Source organism: Simochromis diagramma, unplaced genomic scaffold (genome assembly GCF_900408965.1).
Source record: "Simochromis diagramma unplaced genomic scaffold, fSimDia1.1 OVJJ01000320.1, whole genome shotgun sequence".
Taxonomy (NCBI): Eukaryota; Metazoa; Chordata; class Actinopteri; order Cichliformes; family Cichlidae; genus Simochromis; species Simochromis diagramma.
The window spans coordinates 6,527,748-6,549,261 of NW_024386773.1; the positions used below are offsets into that span (position 1 = coordinate 6,527,748).

The 21,514-nt window shown below is 40.0% G+C and overlaps 2 protein-coding genes across 6 annotated transcripts in view; both read left to right on the forward strand.

Moving 5' to 3' along the window:
- Window positions 1-15,790, forward strand: part of chd5 (chromodomain helicase DNA binding protein 5) — a 39,738-nt gene extending 23,948 nt beyond the window's left edge. Inside the window, exons 16-40 of one of the 3 annotated variants that reach the window (XM_040005422.1) lie at window positions 118-255; window positions 426-547; window positions 1,137-1,310; window positions 1,418-1,559; window positions 1,765-1,896; window positions 2,034-2,151; window positions 2,263-2,387; window positions 2,549-2,795; window positions 3,001-3,173; window positions 3,357-3,531; window positions 4,039-4,125; window positions 4,260-4,348; window positions 4,735-4,868; window positions 6,103-6,247; window positions 7,740-7,899; window positions 8,005-8,084; window positions 8,300-8,495; window positions 8,584-8,673; window positions 8,779-8,922; window positions 9,419-9,527; window positions 9,729-9,861; window positions 10,024-10,219; window positions 11,373-11,536; window positions 12,212-12,365; window positions 12,934-15,790. In XM_040005422.1, coding sequence (XP_039861356.1) covers window positions 118-255; window positions 426-547; window positions 1,137-1,310; window positions 1,418-1,559; window positions 1,765-1,896; window positions 2,034-2,151; window positions 2,263-2,387; window positions 2,549-2,795; window positions 3,001-3,173; window positions 3,357-3,531; window positions 4,039-4,125; window positions 4,260-4,348; window positions 4,735-4,868; window positions 6,103-6,247; window positions 7,740-7,899; window positions 8,005-8,084; window positions 8,300-8,495; window positions 8,584-8,673; window positions 8,779-8,922; window positions 9,419-9,527; window positions 9,729-9,861; window positions 10,024-10,219; window positions 11,373-11,536; window positions 12,212-12,365; window positions 12,934-13,061 — 3,555 coding nt within the window. In that variant the 3' untranslated portion in view covers window positions 13,062-15,790. The remainder of the gene's footprint in view (window positions 1-117; window positions 256-425; window positions 548-1,136; window positions 1,311-1,417; window positions 1,560-1,764; window positions 1,897-2,033; window positions 2,152-2,262; window positions 2,388-2,548; window positions 2,796-3,000; window positions 3,174-3,356; window positions 3,532-4,038; window positions 4,126-4,259; window positions 4,349-4,734; window positions 4,869-6,102; window positions 6,248-7,739; window positions 7,900-8,004; window positions 8,085-8,299; window positions 8,496-8,583; window positions 8,674-8,778; window positions 8,923-9,418; window positions 9,528-9,728; window positions 9,862-10,023; window positions 10,220-11,372; window positions 11,537-12,211; window positions 12,366-12,933) is intronic. The other 2 variants (XM_040005442.1, XM_040005432.1) reach the window with 2 other exon arrangements.
- Window positions 15,791-17,527: 1,737 nt separating this feature from the next.
- arhgef10la (Rho guanine nucleotide exchange factor (GEF) 10-like a) overlaps window positions 17,528-21,514 on the forward strand; it is a 114,759-nt gene continuing 110,772 nt past the window's right edge. For 2 of the 3 annotated variants that reach the window (XM_040005464.1, XM_040005480.1), the window contains exon 1: window positions 17,528-17,813. The gene's annotated coding sequence lies outside the window, so the exon portion shown is untranslated. The remainder of the gene's footprint in view (window positions 17,814-21,514) is intronic. The other variant, XM_040005473.1, reaches the window with a different exon arrangement.

The following is a 21,514-nucleotide window of genomic DNA, read 5'->3' on the forward strand; positions in this document are numbered from 1 at the left end:
GAAGCCGCAGGTGATGAAATAAATGATAATTTTACTTTGTTTTTAATTCATTTTATGCCTATTACATGCAGCACATACTAAATCATCGTATCTACCATCCGATCTGCTCCCTTGCAGAAAGACACTCCTATCAAGTTCCATGTGCTGCTGACATCTTATGAGCTGATTACTATAGATCAAGCCATTCTGAGCTCTGTCACCTGGGCCTGTCTGGTGGTAGATGAGGCCCACAGACTGAAAAACAACCAATCAAAGGTAAAGCTGCACCGCCTGCACTGAGATATATCCGATCATATGCTTTGGAAGCAGAAACAGCATCCTTTTAACAGAAAAAGAAAAATGCATGAGAAGGATGAGTAGAGTAGAGTGTACATCTCTTCATATGGCATTGACTTTCATCGTCTTGCACAATCTCTCATGTTCAGTTTTTCAGAATTCTCAATGGGTATAAGATCTACTACAAGCTGCTGCTCACTGGAACTCCTCTTCAAAACAACCTAGAAGAGCTGTTCCACCTCCTTAACTTTCTCACCCCAGAGCGCTTCAAGTATGTACTGTCTCTTTTCTATCGTATATAATTTCCTACCTTTTTTTTCTCATGGATTTCATGCATTAAATTATCATATGTAATGTTATGAACAATAAAAAATACAAACAGGAAGAAAGTAAATGTAAATAACTTCATTATAAATAATTCTGTATAAACTGATTTTAAGTCTTTTTTAATAGTTTTCTAAAGCCAATGAAAATTCACCATCATCTAATATTTTTTTGCCCGTATAGACTCAGTTTCTGTGCAGCTCAGGTAAATTGGTATAGGTTTTATGACTGATCCTCCTTATTATCTCATAAGTTCAGCCCAGTAATGAGTCTTGTCCATTTAAAACTCCAGAATGACAAATTTTATACATTTCCAACATCACAGGCACAGCTAACTGACCAAAACACTTTTACATTTTGTGATGAGTAAGACTATCAGCATCCATTTTCAAGCAGTTTTAAGTCAGCACATTGTACTGGAGCAAAAATAGATAGATCTCTTGTTTTAAATAAAATACATTTAAATCAAGAAATGGGCTTTTTAATTAAAATATAATTTCATTTCATTGTGTAATTCATCTCCATGTGACCTGCAGTAACCTGGAAGGCTTCCTGGAGGAGTTTGCTGATATCTCTAAAGAGGATCAGATCAAAAAGCTCCACGACCTGCTGGGACCTCACATGCTCAGGAGGCTGAAAGCTGATGTCTTCAAGAATATGCCTGCAAAGACAGAGCTGATTGTCAGAGTGGAGCTTAGCCCCATGCAGAAGTAAGGCTGAAAAAAACAAGCATAACCGTTTTGAAGGAAGCATGGGCAAAATAATTGATTGTGATTTTCATTTCTTCTCCTGACTCTATCTGACTTCTAACCTGCAGGAAATATTACAAGTTTATCTTGACACGAAACTTCGAGGCTTTGAACTCCAAAGGTGGAGGGAACCAGGTGTCCCTCCTCAACATTATGATGGACCTGAAAAAGTGCTGCAACCACCCTTACCTGTTCCCTGTGGCCGCTGTGGTAAGGCAGATTTACTTTTTTTGTTTTATTTCAGAGTACAGAGTATCTCTTTAAGATGCTAAGGATGACTTATATCAACCAACACAGAAAACTAGAAAACTGCCCCTTTTTCTGAGTTCGGTTTAGCATGTTGTTCAGAGATACTGTAGCAAGCAATGGTTCTCAGGCTAATCTCCATCCTGGCATTGATTGTTTTATCTTGAAGGAGGCTCCTGTTTTACCCAATGGCTCTTATGATGGCAACCTACTGGTGAAGTCCTCAGGAAAACTGACGCTGCTTCAGAAAATGCTAAAAAAGCTCAAAGATGAAGGACACAGAGTTCTCATTTTCTCTCAGGTAACACTCAAATAAATGTATGTGTCAGAGTCTGTCTATATTTTAGCCATTCCTGTGCGATGGCAGTTTTATGTGATGAATGACATCAAAGACAATTTCAGGTTTTTTAGCTGTAAGGTCCAACATTGTGTTTACAGATGACAAAGATGCTGGATCTGCTCGAGGACTTTCTTGAGTTTGAGGGTTATAAATATGAACGTATTGATGGGGGGATTACTGGAGGTCTAAGGCAGGAAGCCATTGACCGCTTCAATGGTGAGGGTTGTTTTTTTTTTGTGCACTTGCACATTTGTCTCAGTCTGGCTTTCACTTACTCACACATTCTTAAACACACAAAGCAACTCGCTGCTCTGTTTTATGTCACAGCACCAGGCGCGCAGCAGTTCTGCTTCTTGCTTTCAACACGAGCTGGAGGCCTTGGCATCAACCTGGCGAGCGCAGATACCGTCATCATCTACGACTCTGACTGGAATCCTCACAATGACATCCAAGTACTGACTCCACATAGAATATTTTAATATTGAATTATTATTATTATTTATTTATTTGTAATTTGTAACAAGTTGAGCTTTAATTCTCAAGTGAAAAACCATCTCTTTAATTTCACCTCTTCGCTCCAGTGTCATGCCTTGTATCTTCCTCTTTGTTACAGGCATTTAGCAGAGCGCACCGTATAGGCCAAAACAAGAAAGTGATGATCTACCGGTTTGTGACTCGAGGCTCAGTGGAGGAGCGAATCACCCAAGTGGCCAAAAGGAAAATGATGCTGACTCACCTGGTGGTGCGCCCTGGCCTGGGCTCCAAAATGGGCTCCATGTCCAAACAAGAACTGGATGACATCCTAAAGTTTGGAACTGAGGAGCTTTTTAAAGATGAAATGGAAGCAGCACGAACAATGGGTCTGTCTATGTGTATACTGACGTGTGTTTCTGTTATGGGTTGAACAAAAGCATACCCATTTTTATTGGGGTTTGTCTATTTACAGATATTCCTGTGCTAGAGACCTTTTTGTATAGATTTCTATCAGCATTTCTAAGCTTACACACTTTTTCTCTGCTCAAAAGCGCCTCCGCTCGTTATTAAGTAAAAGCCTCTCATTAACAGGTGATAACAAAGATGGTGAGGAGGGCAGTGTGATTCACTACGACGATGATGCTATCTCAAAGCTGCTGGACCGCAGCCAGGATGCCACTGAAGACACAGAGATACAGAATATGAATGAGTACCTGAGCTCCTTCAAGGTGGCTCAGTATGTGGTGAAAGAAGAAGATGGAGAGGTGAGATTTTAACCATGTTCACATCATGTGACATCATGATAATTGGGGTCGCACACACAAAATCTGTAGATCTCATTTATATCGCAGTTCAATTATTTTGCTCAATGCGCTACCTTCGACATGTTTAAAATAGGCCTTGTTTTAGAGATACTTACGCATGTGTCCTAATGTGCTATTATTCAGGAGGAGGTAGAGCGAGAGATCATTAAGCAAGAGGAGAACGTGGATCCGGACTACTGGGAAAAACTCCTTCGCCACCACTATGAGCAGCAGCAGGAAGATCTGGCGCGAAATCTGGGCAAAGGCAAACGCATCCGAAAGCAGGTCAACTACAACGATACGACCCAGGAAGACCAAGGTAGGCTCAAGAGACACACAGCACCTCCCTATCAACAGCAGCATGTCTGCCGAGTTTTATTAGAGAGACAAGAGTGTGGCATTATCTCAAAATGGGATCATTTGGGCGTATCCTCTTCGTTGTAACTCTTAGAATTCATTATACTGCCCTAAAGCTCACTTGTACCTCATGCATTTATGTAGTTTTATCAATGGGTGTTAAAGCACCCCTTTTTGCAGTAATTTTGCATGCTCAGCGTCCTGTCGATTGTAGTTGTCCTGCAGTTGAACTTTTATTTAAGAGTGAATAAAGACTTTAAAGCTCATTGTAGCTTAGAGTACACTCAAAGTTAAAGTGATTGTCTGCCATAGTTGCAAACCCTCACTTCACTTCCAGAGGCCTGAAGTGGTACAGTATGTGCATGCCCGACTGTAGTGGTCTGTAGTAATCTGCAGTGCCATGGCGCCCTCAGGTGGCCACCAACAGAAGCGACCGCAATGTACTGTTTCTCTTTGATGTGTGGCTCAGAATGGCAGGATGATCTTTCAGACAATCAGTCGGAGTACTCCGTGGGGTCCGAGGACGAGGACGAAGATTTCGAGGAGAGGCCTGAAGGTAGGCAGCAAAAAACACGATAAGCCACATTTGAATATAAACAAAACAGATTCTTACTGTATTGTTTCTGTCATTATACATGTCCCTACATGCGCCCATCTTTCTGACAATGGACTTTGTTTTGTTCTACGTAGGAGGACGCAGACAATCACGTCGGCAGCTCAAGAGTGAGAAAGACAAACCTCTTCCACCCTTACTGGCTCGGGTTGGAGGCAGTATCGAGGTATGAATTCCAGGAAGTCCTCGCATATCTTCAAGTGTATTGGCTTACTTTAATTGTTTGTCTTACCAGATCATTTTGTAATCAGTCACTTTAGAATATTTCCTCATTTGAAGAAAATTTGACATTTTTGAGCAGCGTGTCAGGAAGCATCACTGCTCTGCAGCTGATCACGTGCTTCTCTGTAAAATGAGAAATCAGGATCAATAAATTCTCACCCTGTTATTACATTATAAAACATATATCCACAAGTATAATTTAGAACTGTTTTAATATACAAGGGAATACTTCTTATGTCTTTCTACTGCTTCTTTCTGACTTTTTGAATTCACAACCTCTTTATCTAAAACATCTCTATTACTCTGTTTTCTCATTATCATCATTTCAAGGTCCTTGGGTTCAACGCTCGTCAGAGGAAAGCCTTCCTTAATGCCATCATGCGCTGGGGCATGCCCCCTCAGGATGCTTTCAACTCTCACTGGCTAGTTAGGGACCTGAGAGGGAAGAGTGAGCGCGAGTTCAGGTGAAGCCCTAATATTATTCATTTTTCAACTATGACACAAGTAGCGTTATTTGAATCAGTTGTAATTTTGTTTTCACACAGTGCAATTTTTTTCTCAAGAGGGGCCTGTCATTATATTAAGTGGCAGCTCTTGGCTCTTTCATCAACTGTTTACACTGTTTGCTAGCCCATGGCAATGCTCCAGATTGCTCATGTCACGTTGGTAAAGGTCGGCCTTGCCAATTTTACTTTAATTTGGAGCAGTGGGAAAGAAAATGCCCACAGGTTGTTAAAACTAAAATTTTATGCCTGCAAATTATAACACGTCACTCCTGTTGCTGCTATTGCAGCCAATAACACTATTGGCAAACCTATTACTTTGACCTTGTTCTCAATCAGTCAGTTGAAGTGATGGCATTATGTTTTACCTATTCAAATACCCCCACAACACTGACATAATGAGCCAGAGGTATGGGCTACGTGTGACATTTGGCAGCACACAAAGCGACTCACTACACTGCATTAGCATTTACTTCAGCTGTCTTCCTTGTATTGATAGTTTCTTTAATAATTAGAGATGACACATCCTATATGTAGTTATGGATACCCATTTTACTAAGCTTCATTAAACAGATCAGAAAATGTTAACCTGTAGCTTACATGCTGATGTAGTGTAACAGTGCACCTGTCTAGTGCACGGTGTCATCTGTGTAGTTTCAGTTTCTAATAGATGTTAAAATGTACAACATGGTGAATTAGGCAAATCTAGCATGAAAGGTAGGGTATGTATGTGCTTCCAGCAACAAACATCTTCAGCACTCGCTGTGGTGTTCCGACCGTGTCGAGCGTGTAAGCCTGTGAAACGTATATAATCGTCTTTTCCTGAAGAAGAAGCTTTGATACTGTCAGGAGAGTAGTTTGGGCAGAGTGAGAGTGTGATACACTGACTGAAAATGGGTGTCTCACACTAGGTTTTTTCTCATGATGTTGTTATTTGGGGAATTCTCCAAAATGTCATGTCGTTTAGTGAGCTGCACAGCAGAAACATGTTTGAGTTCAGAGTGATACATGGCAGTGTATCACCTCGAAACAGTGAGATTTCTGCCACCAGGGTGTGCATTCTCGAATGACATTAAGATGACAGGAAAGGAGTGCGTGTCTGAAACAAGCTTATTGCTACCTCCCTAGTCGTTAGTAGAGGTTTGAAAATGTGAGGTTGTGCTGGTAACCTTATAGAAATTTTTGTGTTCCTTAGGGCCTACGTGTCTCTGTTCATGAGACATTTATGTGAGCCGGGGGCAGATGGAGCAGAGACCTTTGCCGATGGAGTCCCTCGCGAGGGGCTGTCTCGTCAGCATGTTCTTACCAGGATCGGAGTCATGTCCCTTGTCAGGAAAAAGGTACCGATTATTCAGCCAAAGAAATTTTCTTCCTTTGCTGGAACATTGAGATTAGAAAAAGTAGGTCAGCCCATCCTGGAAGAAGCCAAAGCGGGGGGGTAATCTTTGGGTACAAACTTTTTCTTGCTTTGAACATCATGCATATTCCAAAATAAGATGTTTTTGGAGATTTGTCAGCAGTGAATACATCTGAGACTGAAGTGAATGAAGATTTGTATGTAAAGTGTTTAGAAAGGTTAGAAAGTTACTAAATACAGTTTCCACAATTATATTCGCCAATGTAGGATCACAGGCTAATACTAGTTTTTCTTTATATTATACAGTACTGTGCAAATCTCTTGAGCCACCCTTGATTTCTTACCTTCTTACAATTCTTACAAATGGTCCTTTACAATAGTTTAACCATTTAACACTGACCTATGAATAATTTAATCATAAAAACACACCAAACTCAAGGGATGGAGGGACCGAAGAAGTCATATGGATGGCATCCAGATGAAGAGACTCTCAATGACTTCTTCAGTCACTTGGAAATCACTAAAAGTTTGATTTTGTTCATCTGGACTCTGTTTCCAGATAAACAGAATGAACTTTCTGGGATTTCCTTACCTGAATTATTGATCCTGGATCGAGATCTTGACTCACTTGGGCAAGAACTGCCTAAAACTGGCACGTGAGTACAAGCAAACAGCACGTACATCACTCTCTTGGATCAGTGATGAAATGTTTCACATTTCTGAGGTCCTTCAAGAAGCCTGGAAAACTATTCCTGAAGACTACTTAAGTAAATTAGAAGAAAGTTGCCTAAGAGAGTTTAGGCTTTGTTGAAGAATAAAGGTGATCATACCAAATATTGACTTCCAGGCTCATTTGAACTGTTAACCTTTCTAACTGTCTGTCTTTATATGTTTTATTTCCAAGTAGGTTAACAGGTGTTTTAATAAATTTTTGCACCAGTTTTAACAACAAAATATAAAGAAGTTATGACGAGCTTGGGACTTTTGCACACTACTGTATAAAGCAAATAACAATAGCTATATTAATTAATTAATTTAAATCTATACATAGTAAACTTGTAGTATTACAAGATTTTTTAAAAGTATAACATTAGTGTATTACATGCTCAAGTACTACAGATAGAGACTAGCAAGTAGCTACAGCTGGCAGAATACAGCTCTTCCCTTATGAGAGCTACAGTTTAAAATTAGATTTTCTATTAATGTTTTTGTGCATGGCCTGTGGCAAATAAAGTTTTTAAAAAGTGTTGAAAAACCGAGTTGCCATGATAACTAGGCTAAGTTTGAAGTTAAAATGAGCTGGTCCATCTGGCTTGAGCCAGAATTAATATTTTACTAGTGCTTAATTATGCTACATGTACTTTATAATTTTATAATAGAGTTCTTCCTAATGCCTTATATAAAGAAAGTAGGACATCCAGTGAAAGTATAGGATGTTCTTTTTATCACAGTTGAATCTCTTTTCTTTACTGTAGGTGCAAGAGTTTGAGCATGTAAATGGGAAGTTAAGCTCTCCTGATCTGATTCCCATTGGAATGGAGCTGAAGAAACTGAATGAGAGTGTATCCTCTGATCCCAACACGCCTGTGCCAGCCAGCCCTGTGGCTACTCAGCCCAGCACTCCTATCCCACAAGGTCTGCTTTGATCATGTTCTGTTTTCCTCTAAATGTTAAAGTAAAGTTCATGCTGTATCACTTTATGACTGCAAATGAGCTGAGTTGTTGTTTTCTGGAATGTAGAAAAAACTGAGTCTTTCTTGGGTACTGCGGAGGACAAGGAAGCCACAGAGCCAGAGAGCAAGAAACTGTCAGAGCAGGAAGTGAGTCCTTTTTTTTTTCTCCCTTTAACCACCACTTTCTTTCTTTTCTCCTTTATTGTCTTGTCCATCATCTCATGGGTCATCACACTGTAACCATAACTCATCATTCTCAGAAGACGCTTGTCAAACTCCGACACCTTTTAACTTGTCTTTTTTTGCCCTTTACCGACTCTATCCTTTCTCCCTCTGTTGTCCTGTCTGTTTTCCCTCGGCAGGCTTCCACTGTTGAGCCAGCATCTGCACCCGAGAAGGCAACTGACAGTGACGAGAACAAGGGCAACTCAGAGGAGAAAACAGGAGATGAGAGGAACAGAACCGAGTCGCCCTCCACAAAGACGGAGCCATCTGCTAACCCAAAAGAGCCAGCTTTCAAACAGTCCGAAGCGCAATCCACTGTCACCTCACCTAAGAGTGAGCGGTTTATGATCTGTGTACTTCAGATTTTACTCATCTGCAAGGCTGTGCTTTGTTTATTCATTCTTTTTTCTTCTATCCTCAGTGGAGCCATGCAAAGAAACCGAAAAGTCCTCAGAAAAAGGAGACACTGATTCTCCTCTGGCAAAAACTGAAGACAAGGAAAATAAACCAGGTAAACGTGCTATGACTCCTTAAATTAAAGATGGAGGATTATTCTGCTATATACACCACTATATACACCACAGATATTTATTTTAATTAATTGTAACCTTTGCAGATGATGTAAAGAGTGAAGACGCATTAGAGGGTCGAATAAATGGAGACAAGGACACTTTGGATGAGATAGACGAGAGCAGGAAAGAAGACAAAAATGGATTCAAAGCAAAGTTCATGTTTAATATTGCTGACGGAGGTTTTACAGGTAAGAATCAATCCGATTTCTGCTATTTGTCCTTAATATACCTGATGCTGACTGACCAGGTGTCACCTGGAGTGCTCTGGTCACATTCCTCCTTCATATCCACATATGAGATATGAGATAAAGTTGATCAATTAGACTCTGAGTTCACAAAGTCACTGACAAATGTTGTGTCACTGGGAGAAATTGTCACTTATAACCTCATCATAGAAGTCTTCTGAGTCTGATTTTCTGAGACTATCCATATCGTCAGACTGTAGAGGGAAGTCTGCACCTTGTAAATAGATATTCTTTCTCTTCCCACTTTTCCTCCCGTGTTTTCTTTGGTTTACTCAGAATCTCTACTGCAGGTTATTTCAGGTGTCACACTGATTTATCTTTGTTTTGATATAAGTTTTGTTTGTGTTTATATGCTCTTATTTCTCTTTACGTGTTACAGACATATGGGATATTACTTTGTATTTTTGTAAGAACCCTGTTTTTATTTTTACGCCGTCAGAGCTGCACACCCTCTGGCAGACTGAAGAGCGAGCAGCGCTGTCTTCTGGAAAGATGCATGACATCTGGCACCGTCGCCATGACTACTGGCTGTTGGCTGGCATCGTGACGTATCCTTTCTTCCAGAGTGAGGAGCGAGAAGCATATGGCAGAGCGATGTAATTACTTATGACAGAAGTAGCTGCGGAGCTGATATTTACAAAATGTGAGGATGATGTAAAACTACGCTTTCCTGCTTCCTCTTTATTTGAAGAATTTTATGAGGTTTTCCTTGCTCCCATTTGCTTTCTTTGACCGTGAATTTATCTCAGACATGGCTACGCTCGCTGGCAAGACATTCAGAATGATCCACGTTATGCGATTCTGAATGAGCCTTTCAAGACCGAGATGCATAAGGGCAACTACTTAGAAATGAAGAACAAATTCCTGGCTCGCCGCTTTAAGGCAAGTGTGGAGTTTTTTGTTTTTGTTTTTTAAAAAAAAACAGAAAAATAACAATAATACATTTTTCACATTATAATCTGAATACAAATGGAACCAGTTCGCATCTCCCTGCTATGTCTGCATTTCATACAAACTTCTCTTTGTTACTTTGCCTCACTGTAGTTGTTAGAGCAGGCTCTGGTGATCGAGGAGCAGCTGAGGCGGGCGGCTTACCTGAATATGACCCAGGACCCGAGTCACCCTGCCATGGCACTCAACACTCGCTTTGCCGAGGTGGAATGTCTGGCCGAGTCCCACCAGCACCTGTCCAAAGAGTCTCTGGCTGGGAACAAACCTGCCAACGCCGTGCTGCACAAAGGTCCGCAGCCCAGTGTCAAAAACAGCAACAGTTTAACCTGGCGAGATTCAGCTACCCAGTGCTGATAAATAGCTTTTTGTGATGCAAAGTAACTGGTTTGTTTGTGCTTTGTTCTGTTTCAAATCAGATGCAGGAGGAAATATTAACTTGAAACTCCCTAAAATCTTCCTAGAATTACCAGCACTTCACTATTTTTTAACTGAGACAGTATATTTTATGAAATAAATAGTATTTGTGTTTCTTTCACAGTGTGCTCTGTTGTTGGAATCAGAATACTAATACCAGAGTAAATTATGTTGCTCCAACACAGTAAGAACACTAAGGAACAAGTTAAAACACCAATATAAAAAATTCCAAATGTTGCAAACAATTGCAAAATAGCTCCAATAATAGAAAACAGCTCTACGTATGTCATTCAGTGGTGCATTTAGGTCACCTCAGTCTCTCACTGAGCGTGCTCCTGTGGCTGGACAGCGTGTCATGGAGTGGGTGGGTTAGAAGAGATTTATAACACGTGAAAAAAACTTCTGCAGTTACACTTTAAAAAGTCTTTTTTTATGTTATTTGAAACGGTGTCAATGTCATTTCACTAATTACTAGTACACAAAAGCTATTTTAACCTGTTAATAATACATGTTTTGTTTCCAAATGGAGACAGCTGTCAATTCCATCCATCCAGACAGTAAACAGGATGCCAAAGGAAGCATTTACAGATATTTCCACTCCACTGTTTTGTGAAGAGCTTCTAAAAGGCAGCCAGTAAATATCCTGTTTGACACAGTGGCTTCATTTTATGTTAATTTGACTCACCATTAAAACATGCTTACAGTGATTAGTAGGATGAAAGTTTGGGAAGAGGCCAAAGACTGATTGAAACTGAGGCGTTAAAATGTTATCGTTTCAAAATGATGCTGACTGTGACCCTCACTGATTTGTCTGCCAGTGAAAAATGTTTTGGCATTTAGTTCTTGGCACTTGTTAATTTCAGGTCCTGGAACAAACAAATTAGCTTTTTTAATTATTTGAGGTTCACACTAATTATGTCAAGGGTGTTGGAAAAGTTTTACATGCATTTTCCCGACATTTTATCTAAATCATTCTTTTAATACTAACATAAGTGAAACTGCTCTTGTGTGTGTTCGTGCTCTTGCAGTGCTGAACCAGCTGGAGGAACTTCTGAGTGACATGAAAGCAGATGTGACACGACTGCCCAACATGCTGTCCAGGATCCCACCGGTGTCGGCGAGGCTGCAGATGTCTGAGCGGAGCATCCTGAGCCGCCTCACCAGCCGAGGCAATGAACCTCCACCGCAGCAGGTGAGATGGAGCGTGGTTGTCAAGGAGATCAGGTGGTTTTAGAAAGCTTTTTTAAAAAATGGAATTAAAGTTATTTGAGCTCATTTCCTGTAAAACAGGTTAAGGCTCAAAAGTGGGCAACTTGGCTAAGTAAATTTAAGAAAAAGGAAAAGCTGTGTCCCCAAAACCTTTGAAGTTCTCCGTTGTCGCAACTACACAGCCACACTATTCCTTTGAAATCTCAAACTTAGGCTCGCTATTCCCCACGGAAGATTTCCCTCAGGTGCGATATGGGGAAAGAAAAATCTCCCTTAAGTTGTTTGCTTTCACCACTGTGCTCCACATTTTGCTCCCAGAGGAGAAAAAGTTGTTGTGTCTTTACTTTCCTCTCTGCTGTAGAGTGTGTATTTTGTTCTGTTATACAAGGGATCATTTCAGCCAAGTAGTCTCTGTGGCCATATGCTCTGACAGTCTTTTTTTGGTTGTTATGACAACGCTTTCCTGACCATGACACAGTCGACGCACTTTCCTCCGCTTTTATCTGTCTTTACTTTGCTGGTGTAGAAAGAAAACTTCTCTTACAGAGCAACTCAAGCCTTTTAAGCACTGTATAGTAGAAAAAACTTCATACTGAAAACCTGCTGTAATCACAAAGCTGTTTACAGCAGGATGACTAATCCTTTGTGTGTGTTTCAGCCGTTTAGTCCAGGTGGGTTTGGCTGCTCTCAGATGTACAGCGGCAGTTTTGGAGGCGGATTCAGAGGACCAGGCGGACAGCCTATGGTTAACTATAGTCAGATGCCCTTAGGACCTTACGTCAGCGGTAACAATCAACATTTTGCACTATATTGTATGTGACACACAACACAGATGGCATTTCAATTTCATGTGCAATAGGCTGAGAGATTACATGTACAGTAAATGATGTCACCTTGGCAAATATGCAATAAAAAGCTACAAGCAAAAGTCTGCATATGTTTGCAGAAGCACTAGTTTTCTTAGATAACTCAAGTGATTGTTAAGGATCATTTTAATTAATCAAGAATCCATGTTAATCAACTTATTGTCATTGTTCTTGCCATCCTTACTTAATGCTAATAGGCAGTCATTTAAAAGTAGAAACATTAGTAGAAACCCACAGGTTTTAAACAGTCACATTAGCTAAATTCTATCTTCCCACATCACTGCAGATGTCCATTGTGCACTTTGGCCTATGACCTAGCTTTATAAATAGCTGGTCATAGAGCTTTAATTTGTCATAGAGCTCATTTTTGTTTTGTTTTTTAAGAAAGATTTAGAAATTTACTGACTTTGTTTTGCCTTTAAACAACTGTCTCATACCATCTGGCAAAATTCTCAACATTCACATTCATATTGTTTCAGTGAACCACAAAAAAAAAGATCTCTTCTCTTTTCAGTCTCCACTAATGGCCCCCCACCCCCTACAAGCCATCTGGACAAGAAGTCACTTGACTCCTTGAGGGACGTGGCTACGCCTGACCTCAAATCAGGCAAACCTAGTGATGTCATCTGTATTGAGGACTAGACCAGCTCTGTAACACTGACCTCAGGTCAGAAACTCCCAGGGATGGAATCTCAATGGATGACTACTGACCAACTCTTACGCCACTCTCTCCTTGTTCTCTCGCTCCTTCCTAACTCCAGATCTAAAAGTCAAGCTCTCTTCTCTCTACGGATAAGGCAGTTAACTTTTTAATGCAGACGTATGTATCTTAACAATTGCACTTTTATCTTTAAAGAATCCTATAGAAGTATTTCAGTAGATGTTTGCTTTTGTTTACCTGTGATGGAAAGCTGCAGATTAGGAAGGAAAATGGAGCAGCTTCTTTGAAAAGAGGAATTTTTCTTCTTTTTCTTTCGCTCTGCACTACAGTGGAAGACTCGAGCAAGTTGGTGGCACTGAGTTCCTGACGCGCTTGATTGGGGCTCATTCTGATTCTGGAATGTGTGTTTTATTTGCGTCAGCCTCAATTCTTTTCATCTGCATACACTCAGTTGCTTTTACTCATCTGCCTATTTACTGTACACTGTGACTGTGCTCCCCCGGAGCTTGTCCCCTGTGAAGAGTGGAGTCGTCGAGGATGTCTACAGTCATAGCTTGATAAGAGATTGCTTTTTGAAGGCCAGTATTGTTATTTTAAATAAACTTGTGTTTTGTCATTCATGTTGTAACCTGTGAAGAAAATATTGATTTGAAAGCATCAAGAACTATTAACATGTATGCAGTAGCTGGACACAGGCTTTTGGAGAATCCTCTAAAGACTGCCACCTGCTGGTAATCTCAAGAAAGTAATTTCTGCTAAACCTGCAGGGAGACTTGACTGCAGTACCTGGGAACATTGGCCTCTTGTACTGTATATACTGAGAGACTGCTGTTTATTTTACCTCACATATGTCTAATGATAGTGAACACATGTAAACATACATGGATGAAATCAGAAGCCTGGCTTAGTGTTGTACATGAAAATCAAGTGAGAGAAACTTTGGGAGTGGCAAGAATGATTTTTAATGCATTTTAGAGAAGACTGAGTATTTCTGTGTATGGTACAATATTTGTGATTCTTTCTATATTTGAATGTTAGTAGTGGCTGTAGAGCTTAACCCTGGGGCCATGACCGGTGGGACTTCATTGTAAACAGGGACCCATCTGGTACATCCACATACAGGGCTTCAGTGTTACCGAGACCAGAGTCCTGAATGGAGGGTGGAGTTTTATCCCTCTTATATCCCAGGGACTTTCCCAGTTCCCTTTTAATTGTTAGGACTAAATAAGAACACATGTGCTTATGGTGCAATGTCACCTCAAGTTTAACATTTGATGCAGACTGCGCTTTTGTTTGCTTCTCTTTTTTTGAGGTTAAATCTAATGTTTTTGGTCACTTGGTGCCATTAAAGGATATGATCCAGAATGATTTGTTCTTGTTGCAGTGCATTTCCTCCGCAGAGGTTAAGACTGTAAATTGTGGTGTTACAGTCAAAGCTTTTCATTTGAAGTAATATTCTCTGTGCATCAGCATTCAAGGACCATCATTGCTTTTAGATGATGTCGTCACTTTCAGCCTCCTTAGTAACAGTGTACGTGGTCATTTATTGCTTTACCTGGTGATAAGGCTACTACATGTTTACTCATTCCATCTACTGTTTTGTGCTAAAGTGACTGTGCACCTGGTAAAACAGTCTTTTTATAAATTCACACGTATTTAATTTTCTATTAACACACTGCAAGAATATTAGGACTAAATGTACAAATCTTTATTGACAAATCTATCTTTTTTTTTTCTTTTTCCAATGATATGTTTGTATTATGATTATTATTATGCCATTGCCAAGGCACTTATTTGAAAATGCTGAAAGGATAATTGCTATTGACTAATCTAAAGTGAAGAAATAGTGATTTATGGTGAGTGTATATCCTTACTCTGTTTTTTGCCAGTTCAAATGGTTGTCCTTAGGTGCTCTCTTCTGATTCCCTCTTCATTTTTCCAGCTTGTATCGCACTCATCGTTTCTCGAAATGCTTTGACTTAAAAGTCAAATTCAAAACATTACAATTTGGAAAGCATCATGAGACTAATCTTGAGTGCACTACGCTTTTTTAGTGTGAATCGATGCTGTTTTCGTTACCGTTTTTGTTCATGCCAGCAACTACTTGACCATGACATGGATGGTTGACAGACAGAACCTCAGAAACATGTAAATACTTGTTGAAATTGAAAGATTTTTCAGAGATAAGTCCATGTCATATAGATTTTTGTATTAAACTGAAAAAGATGAATGTTTACTGGATGGTGTTGCCATAGAACTGCTATGTGCACCGTATGTGCTCATCAATCAAAAACTTGTCCTTTTCCTCTGGAACTGTGACCATGAGATGACGTCGAAAAACACAATACTTCACTGAAATGCAATCAAACTGAAGTCAGTATGAATGTAATGTCTGTTAAAAAGGCTTCAGTCTAATATTACCAATATGTTAACAATGTATGCACATGCTTATTAATGTGGCTTCAAAAGCTACCAAAAGACCCTGTTAAAAGGCACCTTTGTTGCAGTGAATGCACAGCATGTGAAGCGTTTGATGGTTCACTTTTGGGAGGTGGTGGTATATCAGGCATTTACAGACAATGAGCGCCAAGCAGTGTTATGGTACTGATATTTGTGCTGTATAGCAGTTGAATGAAAAAGTGAATTGTCATCTTTTTATTTGTATTCTGTGTATTTGTTCAATGTGTTTTAATAAATCTTCTGAACAACAGAATATTTTCTGGTCAGTTCTTGCCCTGTACTCAGTCTGGAGACAGCTGAAGAAGCATGCAGATAAATAACTGAGCTGAGGATTTCATAATCAAAGCGAATGACATTTGTCTACACTTCACCTCACACATTACAGTGTGTTCATATGCAGCGACCTCTAGCACATGTCACAATGTGCATGAGCTTGCAGAACTGCAAATGTGATTATTGTCAGAAATAGAAATACTGAAGTACTCAGACTGAAAAAAAGAAAGCCAAAATGTCAAGTGAATGAATGAATGAATGTAACGATAAAAAGTAAAAGTCTGATACAGGACTATCAAACACAGAGTCCAAGAGGCAACTGGCCCACCGAAGGGTTGAATCTGGCCCCTGAAATGGCGAAACTAAAACTGTCATCAGGTCACTGAAAATGTACTTTCAAAAAAACTGTAGTCAAATTGTAAAATCATTTTGTCCAAAAACACTCTGGATGTGTGTTTGTAGATCTGCTGTGATTGGTGATGTATATAACAATATAATAAGCTGACTTATTAAATTAAATGGGTGTTTACCTGTATTTCGTGTCATTACAGAAAGTCAAACTGGGTCATTGAACTTAAGGGAGTTTGATCACCCTGGTCCAATTCAAATTGAGTACCTTTATTTATGATACTTGAAGCCTATTTAATATTAATGATGGTGTTTATTTTGTTAAGTAATTATGAATGCTGATAGTTTGTGTTTAACATGGTCCTAAGATGCTTCCATTGTGATACTAACACACCAGTTCCCTATGTTGTTTCAGATATTCACTGTAGTGCATCCTGGACACATTGCCAAAACATGACAGGGCTAGCGCAGACAGATGACACTCTCTGTGGCTGATTTAGAATAACCAGTTACCGTAAATTGCATGTAATTTGGTCTGTGGTCACCAAGACATAAAATGTGCATGTATAGAATCGTCAGTCAAATGTGATTTAAAAAGAAAAAAAGAAAAGAAAATATTTTTTTGGTGTGATTTCCCATTACCCACAGATTTCAGTTCAGGATTCTTTGAGTGCCATCTCTGTCTCATAATGTCAAAAGTTGTGTATCAAAATGTCGAGCGTTAAAACAAACCCATATAAAATTTGCTAGTAAAATAAGTCCATATTTTTTGTTTTTTAGAATGCAAGGGATTATTTCCCATCTTCTCAATGTGTCTAACCTAAACAAAAATAATAATAAATAAGAAAGTATATACATTTATGTTCAATTCAGATAATAGACTGCTTCTTTAAAGTCCGTATTAAAACCTTATATAAACGCACCTTAAACACACAGGCTGTGTGTGGTGTGGGGGGAACACAAGGATTATAGTATTAAGCATTACTTTGCTGGAGAACCAAATTTATTTTTTCATCTATTGTTTCAATTCAACCGGCTGCCTAGCACAGACACCTTCATCCCACACGGAAGTGCTGTGAGATAGCGTTGCCCCTAATTCCTCTAGTCCAACCCCTTTTTGTCTGAATCTCGCCCCTGATTGGTGAAAATATCATCCCCTAGGCATTTCATTGGCTGCATGCTTGCCTTTGCCAATCTGCTATTGGTCAGTTGTGACTGAGAACCCTCACCCCGCTTTGTGCCGCTGTCTGGACAGCAGCAGGGGTCTGGAGAGTGGGAGGAGGGAGAAAAACCAAAGAAAGGACAAAATGAAACTGGATGAGCTGAGGGGTGGCGGGTGGGAGCAATAAAAAAGAGAGGGGGGACAGAGGGAGGAACCGAACCAGGCAGCGAAAAAGGGGAGGGAGCAAAGAAGGTTACCTCATCTAGAACTGTACACACGGTGCAGGGGAGAAGTTGTGGGAAAGTAAACAGGACAGGAGGTTTCCAATCTGTGTTCAGCCACTTGCAGCCCTCACAGGAGACTATAAAGATGAGTGTGCTGGAACTGGAGCTGTGGTAAAAGCTGAGAGTTTATGGGAGGCTACCAGGATTAAAGGGTCATCAGGGAGTGCCTGAAGCTTCTCGGAGGACACACTACTGAGGACAAGGAGGTGAGAGGCATATTTGTTGTGTTCCAAATAGGTTCTCCTTTTCCTTGTCTTATTTTTTTATCCTTTTATTCTGTCTCTTCTCCTTCTCACTCCCCACTCTCAGCATGGTTAGCATGTTGCAAAGACAGCAGCTTTGTCCAAGAGGGCTATTGATGGAGTGGAGTTGGGGGTGGGTGTGCTGGTTTGTGCCTCTCTGTCTCTCAGTCCGGCACTTAGAAGGGCAGCTGAATGGACAATGTGGAGGAGAAGAGCAAAGGATGGGAATGGTAGATACCTGTGTGGCCCTTTGGCAGAGTACACACCATCATGGACGATTAAACCTGAGCCTGCCTCAAATAGCCAGCAGGGATACAGAGGATGAGGCCTTGTTATGATAGCAATTTCAGAGACGGACACCAGGAAGGATGAGAGAGGGATTGGTGGCTCAACCTAGATCCAAAACACCTACTAGCTGGGGTTTTTCTCCAGTGCCTTCAGCTATAAAAAAAGAGGCCTGATCCCGGCCTAAACCATTCCAGTTTGACGGTTGCTTCCCGGCGTACAATGGCCCCTTCTGGGATGGATTTCACACTGCCTCTATACTCTCAGCAGAATAGAAAGGGGACACAGGAGGGTGGAGGGTTGCAGTTGGGGGGCCTAAGGGACCTCTGACCAACTAATTTGCATTTTGTGCTAGGGCTCTGTTTCTGCTTCACTGGCCGGATGTCCAAGGCATTTTTTTTAAAGAAACTCTATGGGCTCACTGTATCCGATTTTTTTTTTTCTCCTTAGTCACAGTCCAGCACTTCCAACAGACATTAGAAATCCATTCATGCATGTCTTTAAACTACCACAAAGACTTTACTATCAGTGGACACCCTCTTCATTTTGCCAAACATTCACCCATGAAACTTGCACACATGCACTCACACAGTGTACACATGTAAGGCCTTCAGACTGAACTTAACAATAAGCCATTTGATAGTGGGTACACGCCTCCCAAATGTTTACCGGTGTACTGTATCACACACTGACTACATTCCCTTGGGATGTAGTCAAGAATTAGATAATTAACTAGTAGAACACATTCAGAACTGTTTGGATGTAGAAGCTTATCTGAAGTATTTTGTAGTCACACTAATGTCATGTTACCCAAACATGTCTTATCTTATTTCCTGTTAGCTCTTTTTGATAACAAATTCTATAGCCAAGTCAAGTTAACAAAATTCATTAGCCTTCATTAGCGTAATTGCCAACAACATGTTTAGTAGGTTAGTTAGTGATTCTGAACTGACTATTTTTGCAAAAGGCAATTTCATGGGCAGGTGCAGGCAATTCCTTCATTATGTCATTGTCAATTGAACAAATAAAGGGCCTGGAGTTGATTTGAGGTCTGGCACTTGCATCTAGAAGATTTTGCTGTAAACAGACAACATGCGGTCAAAGTAGCTCTCTGTGCGGGTTAAACAAGCTTTTCTGAAGCTGCTAACGGACAGAAAAACAGAAACAGAAAAAAACCTTTCTGAGAAACTGCTACAATATTAGGAGAGGCAAAATCTACAGTTTTGTACATCCTAAGAAAGCAAGCAAGCACTGGTGTACTCAGCAATGCAAAAAGACCCAAACGTCCACGGAAGACAGCAGTGGTGGAAGATCGCAGAATCATTTCCATGATGAAGAGAAATCTCTTTACAACAGCCAACCAAGGGAACAACACTAAACTCCAGAAATATGCAGTCAAAATGATTGGGTGGTGTTTCATTATACAGATGGACAATTACCCAAAACATACAGCCAAAGGAACCCAGGAGTTTATTGAAGCAAACAAGTGGAATATTCTTGAATGGCCAAGTCAGTCATCTGATCTTAATGAGCATCCATTTCTCTTGTTGGAGCCTAAACTTTGGACAGAAAGGCTTACAAATAGACAGCAAATTTGTCCAACTACCTTTGAGCCCCTGAAATGAAGGTGTTGTGTTTAAAATGCTTTAGTTGCTTATATTTTTATGCAATCTTTTTGTTCAACCCTCTAAATTAAAGCTGAAAGTCTGCATTTCAACTATGTCTGAGTTGTTTAATTTAAAATTCATTGTGATAATGTACAGAACCAAAATTATAAAAAAAAGTTGTCTCTGCCCAAATATTTATAGACCTAACCGTAGTTGGATCAGGTGACCCTGAATCCTTCCTTAGTTATGCCGCAATTGGCTCAGGCTGTTGGCAGCTTCCCATGATGCCCTGAGTGTTTGTTCTTCGTTCACCTCTTTTCACTTTCTGTGTTTATACACTCTGACAATGAAAGTTTGCCCTGTTACTTTGAGCTGCATAACTCTGTGTTTATGCATTTAATCATTAGTTGTTAAACTCAGGCTCACTTCCACAGCCTGGCTTTTGTCCAGTCTTCCTCCCCTCAGCCCCAACCGGTCGTGGCAGATAGCTGTCCCTCCCTGTGGCTGGTTCTGCCAAAGGTTACTTCATGTTAAAAAGGAGTTTTTCCTTCTCACTGTCACCAAGTGTTTGTTAATAAGGGATCCTTTAATTGAAGTGTCTTTACCTGTGTTATTGAAGTGTCTTTACCTTGCAATATTAAGTGCCTCGAGGCAACTATTATTATGATTTGGCATCATATAAATAGGATAGAATAGAAGTGAAATTAAACTTTTGAGCCATAAGGAAACATTTGTTTGAAATTCAGTGAAATTGAATATGTTTATTAATTGTCATCTTTTGATATACTAACCTTCATCGGTCACAGTAAGTGTCAAAACAAAGATAATGCTGGCACTCACTCAAAAGTTCTCTTAGTGTGGGAATATCTTTTTATCTTGTTTTTGCTTCAGGAACTATGAAAGGAAATGTGAAGTTTAAAAAGCTTTGACATAAAGCATTGACAAACAACCAGTGTTGGTTAAATTAAGGTAGGGTAGGTCTGACACTGACAATCTTGGAATTTTTGATTAGTAGTTTCAGTCAGAAATATAATTTCTCATACAGGATCTGGGGTTTTAAGGATCGCCTTTTTCCCCTTTGGTTTCAAAGTGGATTTTTTTAAGGGGGGAGTTTTGCATTTATTTGGAGTGTAGAGTAGACAGGAAAGGAGGCGAGAGCAGGGGAAGATGAGCAACAAAGGGCCGTGGGTAAGACTTGAACCCATGCTACATTTCAGCCATATGGCATATGGTCGCCTGCTCAATCAGTGAGCTGAACTGGAAAATAGATTTTTTTTTTTTTTAACTTGATTTGACTGATGTAATTGTGCGAAAACAACTGTGTTCTTTAATTTAGCAATTCAGCAGCAATGTGGTGGTACTTTGAAGTCTCTTTATGTACTCTGTGAACTATGCTATATGTTCTCGTGTATTTGGAACTGCTGACGGTACTGACAAAAAAGCCAAAACATCAAATCTGAGTAAAATAATTAACTTGGTGTCTTGTTCCAAACAGAGGTATGCACCTATTCTTTTCACCCCATAAACTATTTTCATCTTCAGCATCTCACTATTTACACTTTTTAAAAAATCTTCTATGTTGTTTCTGCACATAACTGCTAAGTTATGGAAGTATAGAGATCTAATTTTGGAACGTAAGAAACACTAGGAACTAAAGATTAGGGCACCCTGACCTCTGTAGTATTGACTAGTCTCTTTCTGTCAGATCTAATGAAACTAAGATTTCAATTAAATTACATGTTTAATGGAATTGCAGGAAGGTTTAAGATAAGA